The sequence below is a fragment of the Propithecus coquereli genome, unplaced genomic scaffold, assembly GCF_000956105.1.
Source record: "Propithecus coquereli isolate 6110/MARCELLA unplaced genomic scaffold, Pcoq_1.0 Scaffold288, whole genome shotgun sequence".
Classification (NCBI taxonomy): Eukaryota; Metazoa; Chordata; class Mammalia; order Primates; family Indriidae; genus Propithecus; species Propithecus coquereli.
In genome coordinates this window covers 344,629-365,459 of record NW_012148485.1, presented here as the reverse complement: position 1 = coordinate 365,459, position 20,831 = coordinate 344,629, and the positions used below count along the sequence as shown (strand labels likewise).

At 47.0% G+C, this 20,831-nt stretch overlaps 1 protein-coding gene across 1 annotated transcript; it reads right to left on the bottom strand.

Moving 5' to 3' along the window:
* Positions 1-462: 462 nt before the first annotated feature.
* On the bottom strand, positions 463-12,660 carry UCHL1 (ubiquitin carboxyl-terminal esterase L1 (ubiquitin thiolesterase)). Its single transcript, XM_012648483.1, has 9 exons — positions 12,614-12,660; positions 12,525-12,536; positions 12,004-12,132; positions 8,819-8,969; positions 6,281-6,366; positions 6,155-6,202; positions 4,601-4,667; positions 3,467-3,525; positions 463-743 (listed from the first exon to the last, which is right to left on the bottom strand). The coding sequence occupies exons 1-9, from the start codon at positions 12,644-12,646 to the stop codon at positions 657-659; spliced, it is 672 nt and encodes a 223-aa protein (XP_012503937.1). The 5' UTR covers positions 12,647-12,660; the 3' UTR covers positions 463-656.
* Positions 12,661-20,831: the final 8,171 nt, after the last annotated feature.

Here is a 20,831-nt window from a genome sequence, read left to right as displayed (position 1 = left end):
AACGTATCAATATCTTAATAACAGAGAGACTAGGTGAGGAGTTTATGTGATCCCTGTAATATCTTCAATTTTTCCATAGATCTACAATTATTCAAAAAAACACTGTTTAAAATTTTTTAAACATTAGTTTCCACAGGTACACATAGGGAATATAAATGCATAGGAAAAGTCTAGAGACGCACCAAACCAATATTTTTATGGTAATTTTCTCAGCTGCGCTCTACGAGATGCTTATATGGAAAACATTTGTAGATTACTCTAAAAATAATTTGAGATCTACTGGGGGAAAAGGTAAAAGAAAATGAGAACAAGTTTAAGTTTATCTCTTATCAGCAGAAAAGATTTATTCCTTGTAAGGACAATTAAACCACACCGAGGGCTTAACTTACAGACACAGACCAAAGTAGCCACTTAAAGCGTCGGATATTTAGATACGAGACACGGGGGGGGGGAAGGCTTCGCCATCTGAAGCTCACACCCAGCTGGGCTTGATGGACGGCGTGTGCTTGGGCGTGGCTGGGGGGAGGGCTCGTGTGCGGATCGGGCGGGGGACAGCTGTGTTTCACAAACGCTGGAGCGTTCTAGACTGCTTGGGGAGGTGTATATTTTCACGTGGAAGGGAGGAGGGGAAGAGGGCGAGCCCCTCCCGCGGGGCACTAGGCTGCCTTGCAGAGAGCCACGGCAGAGAAGCGGACCTCCCCCTGCTCACGCTCGGTGAATTCTCTGCAGACCTTGGCGGCGTCCTGAAAAGGAGGAACGTCGTTAACATCCAAACAGCAAGAGCTCCGCACAAAAGCTTCAGAGGGAAAGTACCTCCCAGGCCTATAAATGCTCAAAGTTTACCCTGATCAACTTTAAATCCCTCCTTGAACTTGAAAACCAGGGCTTAAGGCAAGCGTGAAAAAATCCGGTGATGGACGCAACAGGAACACACACCGTGGATTTGACTTCAGAAGCTCCGACTCCTTTATCATTTTCCCCCGAATGCTCTGCGCTTCTCTCACCTTGAGACTCGTTTTGGCAAGAAAACTAAACTATTAATGTCCTTTTCCTCAAATCTAAACAAGATAGAAAATTGATCTCTCTTCCCTAAGAGGGCACAAGAGAAAAGTTCTCCTGACTTAGGAATTCCTGGAGTGGAGACAATTTTCTTCCAAGCCAACAGTTTACAAGACAGCCTCAAAGTTTACCTGGTATTCCAGGTACAGACAAGGGGTGGATTCTTAGAGATTTACGGTGAAGAGACGTGTGTTACTACTTCTAAGACCTAGATTACAAAGGTTGACAACAGAAAACTGATCCCACCGTTAGGTATTTACCAGATTCTAGGGCTTAAATGCTTTGGGATTGATCAATCACTCTGTTCAATTTCTAAAAAGCGCAGTGGAAAGAAAGCTCCACAAGCCACGCTAAACTTAAGACCTGAAAGAAAAAAAGAACACTCTGCGATTTAGGGACACTAGAGCTCCTCAAGTCCAGGAATCGCCAACTCAGTAACGGGTTTCACCCTCAGAAAGCATCAAACACTGGAGCTTTGTTCCTGCCCTGGAACCACATTTAAAAACTAAAGGGGATGGAGATTGGCATCTGCATTTTAGCTATAAGGATTTTTAATATGTGAATGTTCCAGACCTTCCTTCCCCAAATCAACTTTCCTGCAGGACTCGGCACTGACATTAAGGGAAGAGAAAAGCCATCTTCCCAACAGACAACGTGCGTGACCTCACGCATCCAAGTTCGGGTACTCGGATTAGGTTTACGTATTTTCTCACCAGTTTAACAGTAATTTAGTGTGACGTTTAGATAACCTAAAACATCTTTAACTATACAGAACCAGCCTTACTTAGGGTAAGAACCTAACTAATTAACATGCTGGTTGAATTTAATCAGAATCTCATTTAATTTTATGTGAGATTTTAATTAGAATAATTTAAAAGTTTTCCCCCCCTACACCTCAAATCCTACTCATGTAACATTAGGTATCCTGATGTGGGACACATTTTTATGGTATTAGTATCTTGGATATGAGCTAGCATGTACCTTCAAAGCTTTATCAGAAAGACCAGAGTCTTTCCCCCAAAGGGATCAAAGACCAGAAATTCTGCCTGTGTTCTTATTCTCTCCCACAAGTAAATTCTGAATCTCTCATGCAACACCCCCCCCCCCCAATCCTGCCTCTCTAGATCTAGTCTTCATTCCTGATCATTGTTTCGGCAGCATACCAGGAATTAGCTTTCATTGACATCAGGTGTGTGCGGCAGCCAACTCGGTAAAGTGACCCTCCCTGCTAGAGCAGCATGATCTGCTCCACTGGGATCGTAAGGCTGAGAGGTTCCAAAGATAGGTCCCTTAGAAAGAAAGGTCCCATTGGCCGGTGGCAAGGAGCAGATTCCAGATGCACACAGTTTAGGTTTGAATCGTGCCTCTGCCTTTTCAGCCATTGCTCTCGGGCACTATTCAACCAACCTCTTTACACCTGAGTTTCCTCGTCTGTAAAATGGAGATGACGACACACACCTATGTCATTAAAAGAACTCTAAAAATGATATAAATCGCTTAGAATAGCATTTAGCGCAGGGCTCAGCAAACCGCAGTCTGCGGGCCACATCCAGCCTGCTGCCTGTTCTTGTGAAAAAAGTAGTTTTGGTGCAACGCAGATACACACATTCATTTAGATACCGTCCACAGGCTGCTGTAGAGATGGAACAGCAGAATTGAAGGTGTACAACACAGCCGTACACCACACAAAGCCTAAAATGTTTTCTGTTTGGCTCTTTACGGAAAAACCTTGCGTCATCTGCACACAGCAAACTCTCAAGAGAGAATTAGCTATCATTACAAATGAGGTAGCTAAACCTTAACAGCATTTTTTGTATTTTATCATAACTGAGCAATCTGCCTTTATGACAGCAAATTGATTCAACTCTGGAGACTCATTTTTAGGGTGAAGGGGCCTACTCTGCCAATTCTTGTCCAGAATCAAGAGGTGATCCTGGGTCTTAGAGTTCTTGTCAAGCATGTTTTGAATCTGCTTCTTCATTCTGCAATAGCGAACCACTTGGGAAGAAAAAGCTCCTGAATCTCACCACCTAAACGAAATCACTATCTACGAGACCGACCCGAATCCAGCAACGTTACAGGGATTAGGAAAGGCTCGGGTGGCTGTCCTGTGAGCTTTTAGCTTCGATGTCATCTGACAGGAGGACAATGGTCACCCTAATCCCACAGGGAAACAAAGCAGCACACGACACGGATTAGTCAAGGCTTCTCCGAAGGACCCTGTTTAAAACCACTTGCTATAAAATAAGGCAGACAGAATTACTAAGATGATCTTCAAGCCCTAAAGGGTGCTGTTAACCTAGACAATTGATACTGGCTGAACTTAAAGAGTGTTAGCCATTTAGAACAGATAATTTAGCCACAGAAATCTGGGCCCTAGTAGAGATGCATTTCAAAGGTTACCTACCTGCAGCAGGTGGTCCTCTGAACTGGCGCCGTGGTTCAACGGAAAAGGCATCCGTCCATCTGCAACAAGGAAGCCGGGCACGTCAGTTTTCTCTGCATGTTGTCTGGTCACTGTCCCAGCCCACAGTGGGAGTTTTAGAGTCTTCCAGATACCACCGCCAAACCCACGAAAGGAAGCCTGGTTATGAAGCGACAGGCTGCCAATGAGGTTCAAGTGTTCCTCGATGCCCATCCCAGGCAATTCTAATCCACAATTAAGATCGCACGAGCTCAGTTCAGCTCCGCTAATAGAGGGGCTCGTGCCCCACCTCCTGGGAAGGACCACAGAGCCGGAGTCAGGCGCCAGCTGTGACTCGGAGCGTGGGCACAGGAAGGGGAGGCAAGAAGGGATTTCATTGCCCTCCAACGACCGCAGACTGCCCCCAGGTCTGCTCTGCCCTGCGAGCCCACAGGTGGCGTCTCGACTTGAGGCAACACTGTTGCAAGCCTTCTGCATTAATACGAAAGGGACGGATCTTACAAGATGGATCATCTCTCTTGAGGTCATAAACCAGTTAATAGAAATTACTCCAACATGCCCAAATTCTTTTTACACAAACAAGGACATATTCAGGCACTGATCCTTTTCCAAAAGTATCCTTTATCCGAAAAGGCTGATACTAGAGGATGCTGTAGGAGCTGATGAAGAGACAAAGTCTGAACGCGCATACTTTAACCGGTTATCAGATTTATTCTCTTTATCGGTTTGTGACTAAAGCCGTTCATTCAGTAGGTGAGTTGTCTGAGAAGTTGCTCTGAGTTTGACAAGGGGTTAAGTGTCCCCATGAGAACACCGTGTTACTGTGGCTTCATAAACAATGACACGGGGAAGGTGGGAAGGGGGTGAGGGATGGATTACCTACTGGGTACAATGTACACTGTTTGGGTGACGGTTACACAAAAAGCCCAGACTTCACCGCTACGCAATATATCCGTGTAACAAAACTGCGCTTGTATCCCCTAAATCTTTTTTAAAAAAATTAAAAATTAAAAAAATGATATGCCAAGTACCATAAAGTCACATAACAGTACAAGAAATTAAGCCCGAAAGAATGCATGAAGCTATACTGGATTCCAAAAACGGAGTGAAACGTACCAAGTTCGTAGAGATGGCCATCCACGTTGTTAAACAGAATAAAATGAAAGTTCACTTTGTCATCTACCTGAAGAGAGTCAAGAAATTTTTTTTGAAAATGAGTACAAGATGAACTTGTTAAAAATAAATTATCTTGCCATTCAGGTGAAATATGCTTGAACCAACTTGCTTGTATTCTTAAAAATCATTATTTGTATATTTCCAACATACTAAGCCCATTAAGGTAGATACACTGTAACTGTCAGAACAACTCCATGGGGATGCTATTACAGACTTTTTTTTTTTTTGAGACAGTCTCACTCTGTTGCCCGGGTTACAGTGCTGTGGCGTCAGCCTAGCTCACAGCAAGCTCAAATTCCTGGGCTCAAGTGATCCTCCTGCCCCAGCCTCCCGAGTAGCTGGGACTACAGGTGCTCATCACCAGGCCCCGCTAATTTTTTGTATATATATTTTCAGTTGTTTGGCTAATTTCTTTCTTATCTTTTAGTAGAGACGGGGTCTCGCTCTTGCTCAGGTTGGTCTCGAACTCCTGACCTTGAGCGATCCACCCGCTTCGGCCTCCCAGAGTGCTAGGATTACAGGCGTGAGCCACCCTGCCCGGCCTGTTATAGACTTTTTACTGAGGAGGAAATTAAGGCTTAGGGAAGGTAAGTGTCTCACCCAAGGTCGAGATTAGAAGGGGGCAGAGCCAACTGCAGTTACGAAGGCACTGTCATCTGAGTTTAGCAGTTGATTCGGAGGTTCTATTCAGATTTATGGGATATTTAAGCCTTCTAGAAATTGTCTTTGTTGATATATCTTATTCTCCCTAACAGTCTGTGAGAAGGATATTTGAAATGCTCAGTTAACTAGTTGAGGTATGACTCCATCAGACTCATTTGGATCTATTTTCCTTTGGGTAAATACCCAGCAGTGGGATTGCTGGATCAAATGGTAGCTCTACTTTTAGTTCTTGGAGGTTTCCCCATACAACTTTCCACAGAGGTTGCACTAGTTTGCAGCCCCACCAGCAGTGTACGAGTGTTCCTATCTCTCCACATCCACGTCAGCCTTCATTGTTTCGGGACTTTTTGATAAAAGCCATTCTCCCTGGAGTTAAGTCATATCTCCTTGTGGTTTTAATTTGCATTTCCCTGATGATTAGAGACATCGAGCATGTTTTCGTATGTTTGTTGGCCATTAGTCTATTTTCTTTTGAAAATTTTCCGCTCATGTCTTTTGCCCACTTTTTAATGGGGTTGATTTCTTTCTTACTGATTTCCCTGAGTTCTTTATAGATTCCAGTTGTCAGCCCTTTATTGGACATACAGCATGCAAATATTTTCTACCATGAATCTAAACAAAATACTGTCTGAATTTACTCAAGACTATTATTTCAACTACCAGTCAGATTTCTGAAAAGCCATTTTTATGAACAGGTCCAGTCAAAGCATTATTTGGGTAGAATCCTCTCGGTGGATAACATTTGCTGTGCTCCGGTAAGAGATTCCTGCACGTATTTCAGTGGAAACGCAGCCCCAGGGCAGCCTGGCTCTGATTGGCATTTGCATTTACCCGACATTGGCCTTCCTGTGCCACGGCATCGTGGGCTGCCTGTATGGCCTGCAAAAAACAGAAAATGATTAGCACAGACATCTCTGGAGTTATTTAAAAGCGGTACTCTGAAAGTTCTCTTCCTACCTCATTCTTTTCAAAGCATTTTGCTCTGTCTTCAGGAGACATCTTCTCTGTCTCAGAAAGAAACTGTTTCAGGACTGATCCATCCTCTTAAAAAAAAAATGCATATATTGATAGAGATAAAATAATACAAATATGTACACATTTATTGCTGACTCAAGCCTTTGCATAGCTGGTCACGTGGGCAACCTGAATCTTTACTACGGCCTCCAAGGATCTGGACGAGCTGTCCCTTCTTCCAACAACTCTCTACTCAGCTGCATTCAGACCAGAAGGCCTCTCCCTTCCTCCTGTGTGCCCAGCTCTTCCTTGCTTCTGTTCTCTGCCACACTGACCCTTTCCCCCTCCCACCTTAAACCCATCTCTCAAATCTCCTACCACTTTCTTACAGCACTTACCCATTTGTAACAAACACTTGTGAGATTATTAGTGCCATAAAGACAGGGCTGCCTTGTCTATTGCTGGATCTACAGCACTTAACAATGCACGATTAACATCCATCGTATACAGGATGCTACAATCACATTCTCATTTAACAACAGTTCCCAAACCAAGATTTTTATTTCAGGTTAGCAATACCATCTTAGTTCTTCAGGTTACCCTGATAAAAATTAACACGAAGATCTTGAATAGAAATTTGAAGAACCAAACAATCTGGCATAGAGACATCTGGCTGGCTAACTGTTGGCATGAGCATTTTGTTACTGCTCTGTGTGGATAAGCCCAAGAGACGCTAATTACAACAGCTACAGCTTATATTTCGTAAGACCTCAATTTGAACTTTCAGCTCTAAACTTAAATTTGTTAAATGGAGACCATTTTGAAATTTGGAAGTGATAGGAATCCTCTTAACTTTATGAGGAGGGCTGTAAGTCTTTACGTCTTCGACAGTCCATTACCCTGGTTAACAAAACTTACAGCACCCCAGACCTCAGGAACACAGCACTCTACAGTGAGGCTGACTACAGAAGAAACAGAAAGGATTAAGCCGCAGCTTTTTAATATGGCTTAATCAATATTTTAAAAATAATTTCAAGGCCGGGCACAGTGGCTCACGCCTGTAATCCTAGCTCTCTGGGAGGCCAAGGCGGGCGGATTGTTTGAGCTCAGGAGTTCGAAACCAGCCTGAGCAAGAACAGGACCCTGTTTCTACTAAAAATAGAAAGAAATTAATTGGACAACTAAAAATATATAGAAAAAATTAGCCGGGCATGGTGGTGCATGCCTGTAGTCCCAGCTACTCGGGAGGCTGAGGCAGGAGGATCGCTTGAGCCCAGGAGTTTGAGGTTGCTGTGAGCGAGGATGATGCCACGGCACTCAAGCCAGGGCAACACCGTGAGACTCTGTCTCAAAAAAAAAAAAAAATAATAATTTCTAGATGATCTGGATGTTTATGGCCAGATAGGTCTTTGTATTAATCTCAAACATATACTTACACACTAAGATCCCTGGTTGTCTAGTGGTTAGGAAAAAAAATAAAAGTAAAAAATAAGTTTTTTAAAAAATATACTAAGAGTAAAGTCTTAGCCGTACTTCCCTTGTTAAAAAAAAGAAAAAAAGAAAGAAGAAAAATTTGACCTGCTACAAGGGAACAGTGTGAACTATTAAAATTACTCAATTCCTAGCCACCCCCAGCCACTGTCTGGATCAAGAGCCAGCGAACCACTGTTCCCTATTTTTATAAATAAAGTCTGACGGGAACACGGCCACATCTGCTGGTTTACATCCAACCATATCTACGGCTGCTTTTGTGCTACAGGGCAGAGACCGTCTGGCCCCCAAAGCCTAAAAGATTTACTCTTTGGCCTTTTAAGAAAAAGTTTGCTGACCCTTGGTCTAAATCACACACAACGGCCACGTTATTTGAACTGTGCTGTTAAGTGTACGTCACACAACCACGAGGGCTCAGACTCATCTCTCCCACGTCCTCCCCACGGCATTCACCGGAAGGGAGCTGGAGCCCTTGGCCTGACTTTGTTCAAGGTTTCTACCTGCTGCTACCCCTCCTGGCAGCAACTCACACTGTGTCCGGCTGCTCTAAGCTGCTTTGGTTCTCCTGTTGCTTATGAACCGTCAAAGACAACTAGATGTCCTATTGTTGTTTTCTGGCTTAAGCTCATCTCCAGCTCTCCAGCATGTTGAGAACTGAGTGGGACCACGTGAGAATCGCTACACTAACCGGCTGTCAAGTGTCCTTCACGTCAGAGCCACGGAAGCTGTGAGCAAAGGGAACTGCATCTGCAAAGGGGCGTTCGAAACAGCCCAAAACTGAGACTTTCGCTCCACAGGGAGCAGCCAAACCATGCATCTTTGCAAATGCGTTTCCTCTCCTCAAAAGAAAGAGTAAGGATTTGCTCGAGGATTATACCTGGATAAGTAGTAACCATGACTAAACAAGGTTCCAAAAAGATTTTAAGGCAATGAATTTGCTGAACAGACCCTGGGGGTTTGGGAACTGAAGTGTTACAGTTAACTCTGCTTTCTGAACTCCCGCATTTCCAGTTCAGATCAAGGACGACCGGCCTCAAAACCCACGCGTACCGAAGTCCAGTTTGTCTTGATTGTTGGCCACGGCATGAATGAGCCCGACTGTGCCGCAGGAGTTCCCGATGGTCTGCTTCATGAAGTACACTTTAGGACTGACTTCTTGTCCCTTCAGCTCTTCGATTTGTCTTTTCCTGAAGTTCTCATGCTGTGAATGTAGAAAACATTTCTGCGTCTCAAAATGAAAATACAGAGAACAGACGGCAGTACAGTGAGTTCGGGCACCTAAATGGAAACACAAATGGGATGTGTGACCGGGAGCTTGGGTTCCAGGTGCTGGCCAGTGCCCAGCAGGGCCCGTCTGCCTCCCACGCCCACGCCAGCCAGCGGCCTCCGCGAGGTTCCGACACTCCACCCGGTGCTGCAGTGCAGCGAATGCCTTGGATGTCGCCCAAGGCCCTGCCTAGACACCACGGCCACCTTTCAGCGTGGAAGGCAGGGCGTCATGAAGCCAGAAGACAAACAGACCAGTTCATCATTTTCCTCCTTTAACACTAACAACAACTGTATTTCACAAAAGCATCCTAATCAAGCTCGCCATTCTTTAAAGTTCTGATTTCTATTCCGTCCAAGTATACTTCTCAAAAACAAAACAAGCCTTAACTGTCAAAAAGAGCAAGCGAAAGAAATCAACTATTCCCCCTCCCCCCTTCATTAGGAAGGAAAGACAACCGGTTCCGACGGTTCCGAGTGTCGGGCTGTGATTTTACAAGACAAAGAGGTGACACTAGTGTGTCCATGGCCAGTTATACAGTTTAATTTGAGGACAGATTGGCAATTTGGGGAGAAGGACGGAGACTGGTAAACGAGGGAGACTAAGAGATGGACTTCCTCAAAACATCTGCTAGCGTTTCGTGCAGTAATTTAGTGAGCCTGTCTGGATCTTTCACTAACACGTTTTAAAGAGCTTAAAAGTTGACTTCTCAGTTAAAAGCAGGGTGCTAATGCTATAGACACCAATCTCTCATCACCAGCAAACTTCGGACAGAACATCAGAAACGTATTTCCAATTCTAGCAGCCTCGTGTTCCTGGACGTGGAACCGGAGTCCAAGCTTGCTCAGTGGTACCAGCAGAGGAATAAGCTCTCTTGCTCCATAAAATCAACCTAAACTCCAACTAGTAGAACATTCTCACTTCACAGCTACCACCAGATGCTTAAATTGTTACTCGTGGACTATTCAGAGTTTTCACTTTCTAGCCCAATGTAGATAAAAATTTTAAATGGGACAGCACCATGCTTTAGGGTTGTCTGAGCTCTTGCAATGGAGAAACTTCTGTAAATATTTCACTATCACTTAAAATCAGGGTTTTAGAAGTGGTCCATTTAGGACGTCATAACGTTTCCTCAGTCAAAATTATATATCTTTCTAAATTAACAGTAGCTTGTTTGGAAGTCAACCTAGAAAACCTCCGCTTTTCTTTAAATTTGCTTCAGTGTTTTGCCCAGTAAGCATTTTGTGTAGCAGATAAACGCTCAATGAATCTCATAGGCTGAACTGTGGCTAAAGGATGAGGTACTGAGCTCTTTCGAACACAGCCATTCAAACCAGAATGTTCTCTAACGAGATCCACTTGGTCCAGCCAAAGGAGACCAGTCAGCTTTCAAAGGCAAAGCGTGTTGCAACACTGCCTCCCAGAGGCCTGGCCTCCGAACGCTGCTCAAAACCTCCGCGTCATCATGGTCGCTCTAAGAGAAAAGCTCTGAGAGATGCTCAAGTGGAAGACAGGAGTCTGATTTGGTCAACAAGGAAGCTAATTTGGCAGCTCCCTTTTGCCCAAAGGCTTTGGCAATAAAAACACATCAGTAAGATTATCTTAATAGCTGTGATAAGTGTTTACAATACTTAGCTCATTTATTAGAAGGCAGGCCTGGAACTCCCCACACATCTTGGTGTAGGCTGTGGATGCTTCTAGAACACCTAGCCTTAAGACGATGTTTCAGTTTACTGTTTGGAGAGATGCTCCCAATGCTAATGCCTCAGGCTTTGCTAAAGCCAATTTCAACCCTCCCCCCCCAAGTCAGGGATGAAGGGACAGTAATAGATGCAGACAATTCGGTGCTGATTCCTGGGATGCCACACGTCACGAGAAAACAAGTATCCCACCTGTGTGTTTTATACCTGACGCTCAGACTGAGGTGCGCATCCACGCACACTTGTAGGAGGAAGACTATCTGAAGGGAGCAGAGGAGGCGTTTACGACTGTGCTAATGACCACCCACTTCGTTTAGCTACAGGATCAGAAAAGAAAGGACAAGCGGGGGGAGGTGGTTCCCGCACAGAACCACCAACATACAAACGTTAAGCTTTAAAGGGAACATTCAAGAGGCTAAAAACCAAGTGTGCGTGTTGCGGGAAGTGGAGGAGGGGGAAGAATCCCCTAAACCCACCAGAAACCCAGGCAGTGGAGACGGAGAATTGCAGAACCTAACAGTTTCCCTGCGATTCCGGCAGGTCCTGCCCCCTCGTCTTACCGCCAGTCTGAGACCCGAACAATGGGCTGTCAGGTTCCAGCCCCCACGGAGCAACAACCACCCATCTCCGGGAAGGGGAGGCTCGACACGGCTAAATTCAAGGGATCTCATGAGTGAGATGAACTGTTTCCCCGGCTAATCGGGATGATGTCACTGAGATGCTGCCTCTGTTCCAAATTCAACCAATTCTGGATGGATGGGCGAGGAGGCAATGGCGCCATTAGAACAGGAGCCAGGGAGGAGGTACCAAGGAAGGGCAGGCCGCACCCTTCCCGGAGGGGCCGTGTGGCCAGGTCCGGGCGCCCAGGCAGGGCGGGGAGGGCGGCCCCCAGAGCCTCGGGTTCGGGTCCACGCCCTCCGGTCCCGCGCATCCCGCGCCCACGCCCTCCGGACCCGCGCATTCTGGGCCCCCCGCACCCCGGGCCCACGCCCTCCGGTCCCCCGCACCCCGGGCCCGCGCCCTCCGGTCCCGCGCATCCCGCGCCCACGCCCTCCGGACCCGCGCATTCTGGGCCCACGCCCTCCGGTCCCGCGCATCCCGGGCCCCCCGCACCCCGGGCCCGCGCCCTCCGGACCCGCGCACTCCGGACCCGCGCATTCTGGGCTCACGCCCTCCGGCCCCCCGCATCCCGGGCCCCCCGCGCCCTCCGGACCCGCGCATTCTGGGCCCACGCCCTCCGGCCCCCCGCACCCGCGCCCACGCCCTACCTGCGCGGTGAGGGGGAACAGCAGCAGCAGCGCGCAGGCGGGCGCGGGCACCGAGCCCAGCGTCTCCTCCTCCAGCCCCAGCACGTCCGCGAAGCGCCACTGCCCGGCGACCCCCAGCCGGGCCAGCACCTGCGGGGAGGACACGGGGCGGCCAGGCGCGCGGGGACAGGCGGGGCTCGCACGCGCCCCTGCGCACCCCGCCCGAGCCCGGGAGGCGGCCCCGCCCCGCCACCCCCACCCCAGCGGGCGCAGTGACACAGCACAAAGCGCGGCCCACACGTGGCTCCCGCGAAGCCGGTGTAGACGAGGCCGCGCCACGCCCTCGGGGGCTCCGCCCGGCTCTGCTCGCAGCGGGGCGCGGCCTCCTCCGTCGCCCCCGGCCGGTTCGCAGGGTCGCCCCCGAACGCAGGGCACAGGGAGGGCGGCCGCCCCCGCCCCGCCGCCTCCGGGGCGCGCAGCCCGGTCACCGCCGGCAGCCGGGGCGCCCCGGGCTCGGGGCCGCGGCGGGCGACGCCACTCACTTTGTTCAGCATCTGCAAAGCAGAGGACGGGCGGTCAGGCGGGGCGGCGGCGCGGGCCCCCGGCGAGGCCCGCCCCGCACCGCGCTCACCTCGGGGTTGATCTCCATCGGCTTGAGCTGCATCCTGGCGGGCCGACGCGAGCGGGCGCAGGGAGCGGCGCGCAGCCGCCCCGCGCCGCTATAAAGCCCCGGCCCGGCGCACCGCGGAGCCCGCGCGGGGGTGGCGGGCGCGGGGCCGGGCGCGGGGACGCGGCGGAGCGGGCCGAACCCCCCTGCGCGGCGATGGTACCGCCGGGCCGGGGACGCGCTGAGCTCATCCCGCCGCGGCGGAGGTGGGCGCCGCGAGCGCGGGCAGCGGGCCTGCGCCGGGTCCTCAGTATGCGGCGAAGGTTCTGGAAACCCACCTTCCCTTCGCTGCGGTCGCCCGAAAGCTCGGGCCCGCGAAGCGTGGCGCAGAAGCGCAGATCCCGGCACGTACATGCTTAGTGCGCGTGGAAGCGTGTGGCCCGCGCATCCGCAGCAGTTTGCGTTTGGCCTTGAGCGGCGCCTCCTCCACGTTAAGCCGAACCGGTACCGAGGTTCGTTTCTCGTGGACTGCCCAGAACAGAGCAGTCTGGCGTCTCGACAGACCCTGGTTAGCGACCCCGGTGTGAGGTGACTGCGGGGAGCAGTGGCCCGTCGTGGAGCAGCGCAGGGACCTGGGTGTTGCAGGACACAGAGAAGGCGGGCGGTCGGACGCGTTAGAAAACAGATCTAGGGGAGGATAGGTAAGATTTCGAGACAAGAAGCCGTGAAAGCAAAAGCATTTTTAAAGGAACGGGAGGCCTTGAAACATAAAATTCCGAGTTCGCAGTAGAATCCTGTCAATGAAGAAGACAGGCAGTGACAGCTAAGGAACCCACTGTGCTCGAATATTCAAAAGATGGGGAGAAAAGCATCTGCTAGGAGTGAATAAAAAGAGGAACCAAAATCTGTAAGAGGTGTGCCAGGAAAGCTAAACTGCAGAACGAAGTGGGGCTTGCAGAAATACTGAGGAAGCTAAGGAATATGCCCAGAACGAGATAATGATGACGGAGAAAGAACAGACCTACTGTTCAGGAGGCCCAAGGTTAGCAGATGACACAGGGAAGGGAGGGACTCCTCGTTTTTTTGAGTTATTGTTTCTACTGCGGATCCTTGGCCTGTGGTCCTCTCACTTAACCCTTAGAGGATCCAAGGAAGAGACTCTTATTAGAGCTATTTACAGGTCAGAATCCGAGGCTTAGAGAAGTCAATTAGCTTAAGGTTACGATTGAAAAATAAAACTGGGAAGTAAACCCTGGTAAATTGGGCTCCAAGAGGCCATTCTCTATCCAAGATTCCACACATTCTGCTTTTATTTTCCTTCCATTTTTACCATCAAAGCCAGGTGTGGTGGCTCACGCCTGTAATCCCAGCTACTCAGGAGGTTGAAGCTGGAGCATCACTTGAGGCCAGGAGTTCGAGACCATGTGTACCATCAGAAAATGACCTTCACACACAAAATGAGGGAGAAGACAACATTAGTAAGAAGAACGTAATGGATAAATTTATGGTATGTAAATTGTACATCAATAAAATTGTTAAATAAGAAAAAAAGATGTGTTGGCTGGGCGCGGTGGCTCACGCCTGTAATCCCAGCACTCTGGGAGGCCGAGGCGGGAGGATTGTTTGAGCTCAGGAGTTCGAGACCAGCCTGAGCAAGAGCGAGACCCCGTCTCTACTAAAAATAGAAAAAAAGAAATTAGCTGGACAACTAAAAATATATATAGACAAAATTAGTTGGGCATGGTGGTGTATGCCTGTAGTCCCAGCTACTTGGGAGGTTGAGGCAGGAGGATCGCTTGAGGCCAGGAGTTTGAGGTTGCTGTGAGCTAGGCTGATGCCACAGCACTCTAGCCCGGGCAACAAAGCAAGACTCTGTCTCAAAAAAAAAAAAAAAAAAGTAAAGGTCAAGACAAGTGAATAGGTCACACTGATGATTGCATGACCCTGTGAATATACTAAAAAACTTTAAGGCTGGGTGCAGTAGCTCATACCTGTAATCCCAGCACTTTGGGAGGCCCGGGAGGGAGTATTTTGCTTGAGGCCAGGAGTTTGAGACCAGCCTGGGCAACATAGCAAGACTCTATCTCTAAAATAAATAAATGAATAAAATAAAATAAATTAGCTGGGTGTGGTGGTGTGTACCTGTAGTCCTAGCTACTTGGGAGGCTGATGTGGGAGGATCTCTTGAGCCCAGGAGTTCAAGGCTAGCTATGGTTATGCTGCTGCACTCCGGCCTAGGTGAAAGAGCGAGACCCTCTCTCAAAAAAAAAAGAAAGAAACTTTAAATGGGTTAATGTATTTTTTTTTTTTTTTCAGACAGAGTTCCGCTCAGTTGCCCTGGCTAGAGTGCCGTAGCATCAGCCTAGCTCACAGCAACCTCAAATTCCTGTGCTCAAGTGATCCTCCTGCCTCAGCCTCCCGAGTAGCTGGGACTACAGGCATGTGCCACCATACCCGGCTAATTTTTTCTACATATATATTTTTAGTTGTCCAGATAATTTATTTCTATTTTTAGTAGAGACGGGGTCTCACTCTTGCTCAGGCTGGTCTCCAACTCCTGACCTTGAGCGATCCACCCACCTCGGCCTCCCAGAGTGCTAGGATTACAGGCGTGAGCCACCGCGCCCGGCCGGGTTAATGTATTTCTATAAAGCTATTAAAATTTTAACGGGGATATGTGTAAAGCCTCCTTATGGGGAGAGAAGACAAAGCCTGGACGTCACCTGCCCCTACTCTGACTCACACTTTCCCACTTCTGCCCTCCCCCTTGCCCCCACCCCAACCCCAGGGCTCGTAAATCTGCGGGAGCCTTTTGTGGGTGGGTCCCTCAGCGGTGAGATGACCCCCACAGCTGTGTGGAGCCACCCGCCTTCCACAGGTGTGCAGTTCCACGGAGAAGATGGAGCGCGGGGACTGGCTGGTCTTTCTCCAGTTTCGCCTCTTGCTTGTACCATCACAGTAAGTCGTCTGCTTAACTCTCATTTTTGGCTTCCTGCTTTAATTGGCTACTCCGGTGCCTGGCAGCTCAGCTCTCTTACTCTCTCTCCCCCAGCTTAGCTGAGCTTCTGACATATAAAAGATAAAAAACATTTAAAAATTGACCACCACAATTAATCTTAATCTGATGGGCATATGTAAAACTCTGCAGCCAAAGGTTTAAAAATGTGTATTCTTCTCAAGTATATGTAGAGGATTTACAAACATGATGTGCCTAGTCACAGAGCATGACTCAACAAATTTCAGAGAATGAGCATTATGCAAACCTTGTTCTCTAATTTAAATACCAATAATAAAATGACAAATGAGACTTCTAAAATTAACTTTGGAAATTAAAATGCATCCTCTTTAGTGAACCATGGGTCAAACCAGAATTCATAATTGCAGCTCAGAAATCTTTAGAACTGAACAATAATAAAAGTTTAAATATCAACATTTATGAGATGCAATGAAGTAATATTTATGGGAAAGTCATAACATTAAAAAGAAGAAATGTAGAAAATTAGTGAGCTAAGCATCCAACTTAAGTTAGAAAAAGAACAAAATAAACTCAAGACAAGTAGGAAAAAAGTACATAATGAGCAGAAATAGATGATATAGTGAAGTATAATAGAGATGATCGATAAACAAATGTTGGTTTTTAAAAATGACTATAAAATAGCCATGTGGCAGAATTTATAGGGATAAAAGGAAATTATACACAAATTGACAATATTAAGGATGTAAAATGGAAACATATTCACATATACATTACAGATTTAAAAGACAAAAAATACTGTAAACAAATGTATGCCAATAAATTTGGCCAGGTGCGGTGGCTCACACCTGTAATCCTGGCACTCTGGGAGGCTGAGGCCAGAGGATCGCTTGAGCTCAGGAGTTTGAGACCAGCCTGAGCAAGAGTGAGACCCCGTCTCTATCAAACTAGAAAAAATTAGCCGGGCTTGGTGGCTCACACCTGTAGTCCCAGCCACTCGGGAGGCTGAGGCAGGGATCACTTGAGCCCAGGAGTCTGAGGTTGCTGTGAGTTATGATGATGCCACTGCACTCTAGTTGGGGCAACAGAACAAGACTCTGTCTCAAAAATAAAAACAAAAACAAAAAGCCACAAATATATGCCAATAAATTTGAACCTACAGAAAAATTTCAAATACCTAGATAAAATAGAAAGAAATAAAGCACTAATTGAAAAATCTTTCCATGAAGAAATATCCAGACATAGATGCTTTTATTGTTGCTCTTACCAAACATTCGAAGAACATAATCCTGTTCTTACATAAACAATTCCCAGGATATAAAAGAGGGAAGACTTGGTGATGGCAGGAAAATGGCAGAGTGAGGATCTCCAAAACTTCGTCCCTTCATAAAAGGAACTACAATCTGGTTTCCTGGGAGACCTCACTTGACAGGCTCACCTCTATTGAAACTGACCAAGATGGCCCCGTGCTGTCTCCCATGGGGGTGGGAGTAGAGGTTATGCATTTATCAAGAATATTTATGGGCAAGTGCTTTCAAGTTGTGGCTGCCTGAGGCAATGAGTAAGAGTTGGGCAAACAGCAGAGTAACCAAAAAACTGAAGAAGAAAAGCTGAGCAATGAAACATCTGTAGGGGCTTTGAAAAGATCTGACATATTCCTGGGAATCTGGAGGGCCGTGTGTATCTGCCTGGCTGTGCACATGCTCGGGAGAACATGAGACGGCCCTAAACTCCCACCTCCAGCTGACCTGAAATGAAGACAGAGTTGGAAAAAGCCTGGCTGAGTGTCAACGATACACCTCAACACACACTCAGCCCCCTTGGCAAAGACCGGGAGATCTACTGGTTCCAGGCGTTTGAGACGATCTTTGTCTAATCATTAGCTGACCGTTAAGCTAATCAGGTAGAGACTTTAGGGCCATACACAGCAAAGAATACAGGCTTTGCAGAATTAGTCCAGAAAATCACTAAACTCAAGCCGCAGCAGCAATAAACCCTGGCGTGGGGAGGAGAATCTGATCTCTAGGGTAACCGTATTTCGGTTATTGTACTTTTCAACGCCAAAATTTCTTTTATGAACCCTCAAAGAGCCAATCCTCCAAGAAGGGTCCTTGGTGGCTAACTGGGCCTAAATTAGGCCATTTGCTGGCTGGAAATCACATATGTAGTCTGCATTCCTGGAAATCCCCCTGCTCTTGCTTAACTTTGAGATTTCATAGCTGCCTGTTTCTGTTCACCCACCTGAACCAACCAGTAGGCTGTGATCCGTGTCAACAAATCAGAACCAAGCTTATCTGCATCCTTCATTTGCATAAGTGGACCAAAGGGGGGACTTGCTTGGGAACTTTGCTTATGAAAGACAAACCCTCTCTTTGCTCCCTGGGGGGACGCTTTCATTTACACAGAAGACTGCATCTCCCCGGTTTGCTTGCAAACTGTTTGCTGGAGTAAAAGTCTCTTTCCTTTTTCTCAAAAGCAAACTTTGAATGGATGTGTTGACAGTTTGTTTTCATTTTTATAATTTCTATCTCTTCATTGATATTCTCTATGTAGTGAGACTTTGCTCTCACACTTTCTTTGAGTTCTTTATAAATGATTTCCTTTAGCTCTTTGACCGTGTTTAAAATAGCCGATTTAGAGTCTTTGTCTACTAACTCCCACATCCGGAATTCCTCTGGGATGGTCTCTATCGACTACTCCCGTCTCCCCGTGTATGGGATATACTTTCCTGTTTATTTCCATCGCTCATGATTTTTTGCTGAAAACTGGACATTTGTTTCTTTCCCAGTTTTTGGCTTTTGTGAATAATGCTGCTGTGGGCATTCGTGTACACGTTTTTGTGTGGACGTATGTTTTCATTTCTTTTGGGTATATTCCTCGGAGTAGAATTGCTGGGTCATATGGTAGCTCTGTGTTTAACTTTTTGAGGAACTGCCAAACTGTTTTCCAAAGTGCTGCACCGTTTTACATTTCTCTAGCAGTGAGTAAGGTTCCAATATCTCCACAGTCTCACCAGCACGGTATTTTCCGTTTGACTCTAGCTATCCTCGTGGGTGTGAAATTGCGTGTCCTGTTGTTTTTGATTTACATTTCTCTGATGGCTAGTGATGCTGAGCATCTTTCATGTGCTTATCAGCCATTTGTATATCTTGTTAGGAGAAATTTCTATTTACTATGACTTTTCAAATCCACTTTAATCATGGTGCCCTTGATACAGCCACTCCTTATTTCACGCGTACGGTTTTCATTCTCCTCTTACTTGAATGATAAGCAGAATTCTCTCCCATAAACACGTTCTTTTTTTTTTTTGGCTTAGAGCAATAAAAATTTATTATCTTATAATTCTGGAGGTCAGAAGTCCAACAATGGATCTCACTGGGCTAATGAAGGTGTCAGGACTGTCTTCCTTTCTGAAGGCTCTAGGGGATATCACATTTTTTTGCCTTTTACCTTCTTAAGGCTACTTACATTCCTTGGTCCATGTCCTCCTTCGATCTTTAAAGCTGGTAACGGCTGGTCAAGTCTTTCTTCCGTGTGATTTCTCACGTAGAGTCACTCTGACATTGACTCTTCTCTCTCCTTCTTTCACATTTAAAACACAATTGCAATTATATTGGACCCACAAAATAATCAAGGATAATTTCCCTAGTTAAGGTCAGTTGAGTAGCAACTGTAATTCAATGTAATAGTCTTTTTTTTTGTTTTTTTTTTGAGACAGAGTCTCACTCTGTTGCCCTGGCTAGAGTGAGTGCCGTGGAGTCATCCTAGCTCACAGCAACCTCACACTCCTGGGCTCAAGCGATCCTCCTGCCTCAGCCTCCCGAGTAGCTAGGACTACAGGCATGTGCCACCATGCCCGGCTAATTTTTTCTATATATTTTTAGTTGTCCGATTAATTTCTTTCTATCTTTTTTAGTAGAGACGGGGTCTCGCTCTTGCTCAGGCTGGTCTCGAACTCCTGAGCTCAAACAATCCACCCGCCTCGGCCTCCCAGAGTGCTGGGATTACAGGCGTGAGCCACCGCGCCCGGCCTCAATGTAATAGTCTTAATTCCTCTTTGCCATATAACCTAATATATTTTGTTGTTGTTGTTGTTGTTTGTTTTTTTTTATTTCAGCATATTATGGGGGTACAGATGTTTAGGTTACGTATGTTGCCCTTGCCTCCCCCCCGAAGTCAGAGCTTCAAGTGTGTCCATCCCCCAGATGGTGCGCACTGCACCCATTAGGTGTGAATATACCATCCCCTCCTCCCCCACCTGCCCGACGCCCGATAAATGTTATTCCTATATGTGCGCTTGGGTGATAAACACATTCTTCACTTGGCTTCCAGAACAGCTCACACTTCTGGATTTCCTTTCCTCCTTGCTGAGACTCCTTTTCTGTCACCGTGACTGATTCCTGCTTAACTCTCGGATCTCTAGACATTTGAGGGCCTGCGTGACTCAGCTGCTGAACCTCTTCTGTTCTGTAATTACACTCATGGCCTCGAAGGGCTCGTCCAACTCATGCTTCAAATACCATCTTTATGCTGGAGACTCCCGGGTTTTTATCTTCCCCTCTGATCTCGTGTCCGTTGCCTACTCTCTGTCTCCATCTGGGTATCTTACGCTTAACTTGCCCTCAAAACTGAATGCTTCCTGTCCCCCACCAAATCTGCCCTTTACGCGTTCTTCTCGGAAGATGTCAGCTTCATCAAACTTCTCATTTCTCAGGCCAAAAACTGCAGCATCATCCCTGAGTCCTCTTTCTCTCGCATCCCTGATTCAATCTGTCAGTAAATCCTGGCAACTCGACCTTCAAAATATATCCAGAATCCTTACCCCTGAGAGAATGATGAGGCAGTTATTAAAAATAGTCTGTGGACATTTTATGAGAAACCGTGGAGTGGAAAAGGAGCCTTCAGTTCCTACGTGAAATGTGATTCCAGCAATGTTTACCTATAAATATAAATACACCTCTAATGCAGACTGGAGAGAAAGCCACGGAAATCATATACGAAATAAGCTGCAGAGGTACTTTCATATTGTCCCATATTTTTCTTTGAATATATTTATTGAGCTACAAAATCGCTGAGGAGATGTCAGCGTTGATGATATTCATGGGTTTTATGGAGTATGGCACCGTGTTAAATAGCCTGGAACATAAATGGAGTGGAGGCACCTCATGTTTCTGGGGGCTTCTTTGTGCTATACCCTGCACTAGTTGGTTTACACATCCTATCTCCTTTAATCTTCAGGCCCTTTTTTAAAAAAGGTATAACTGGGTC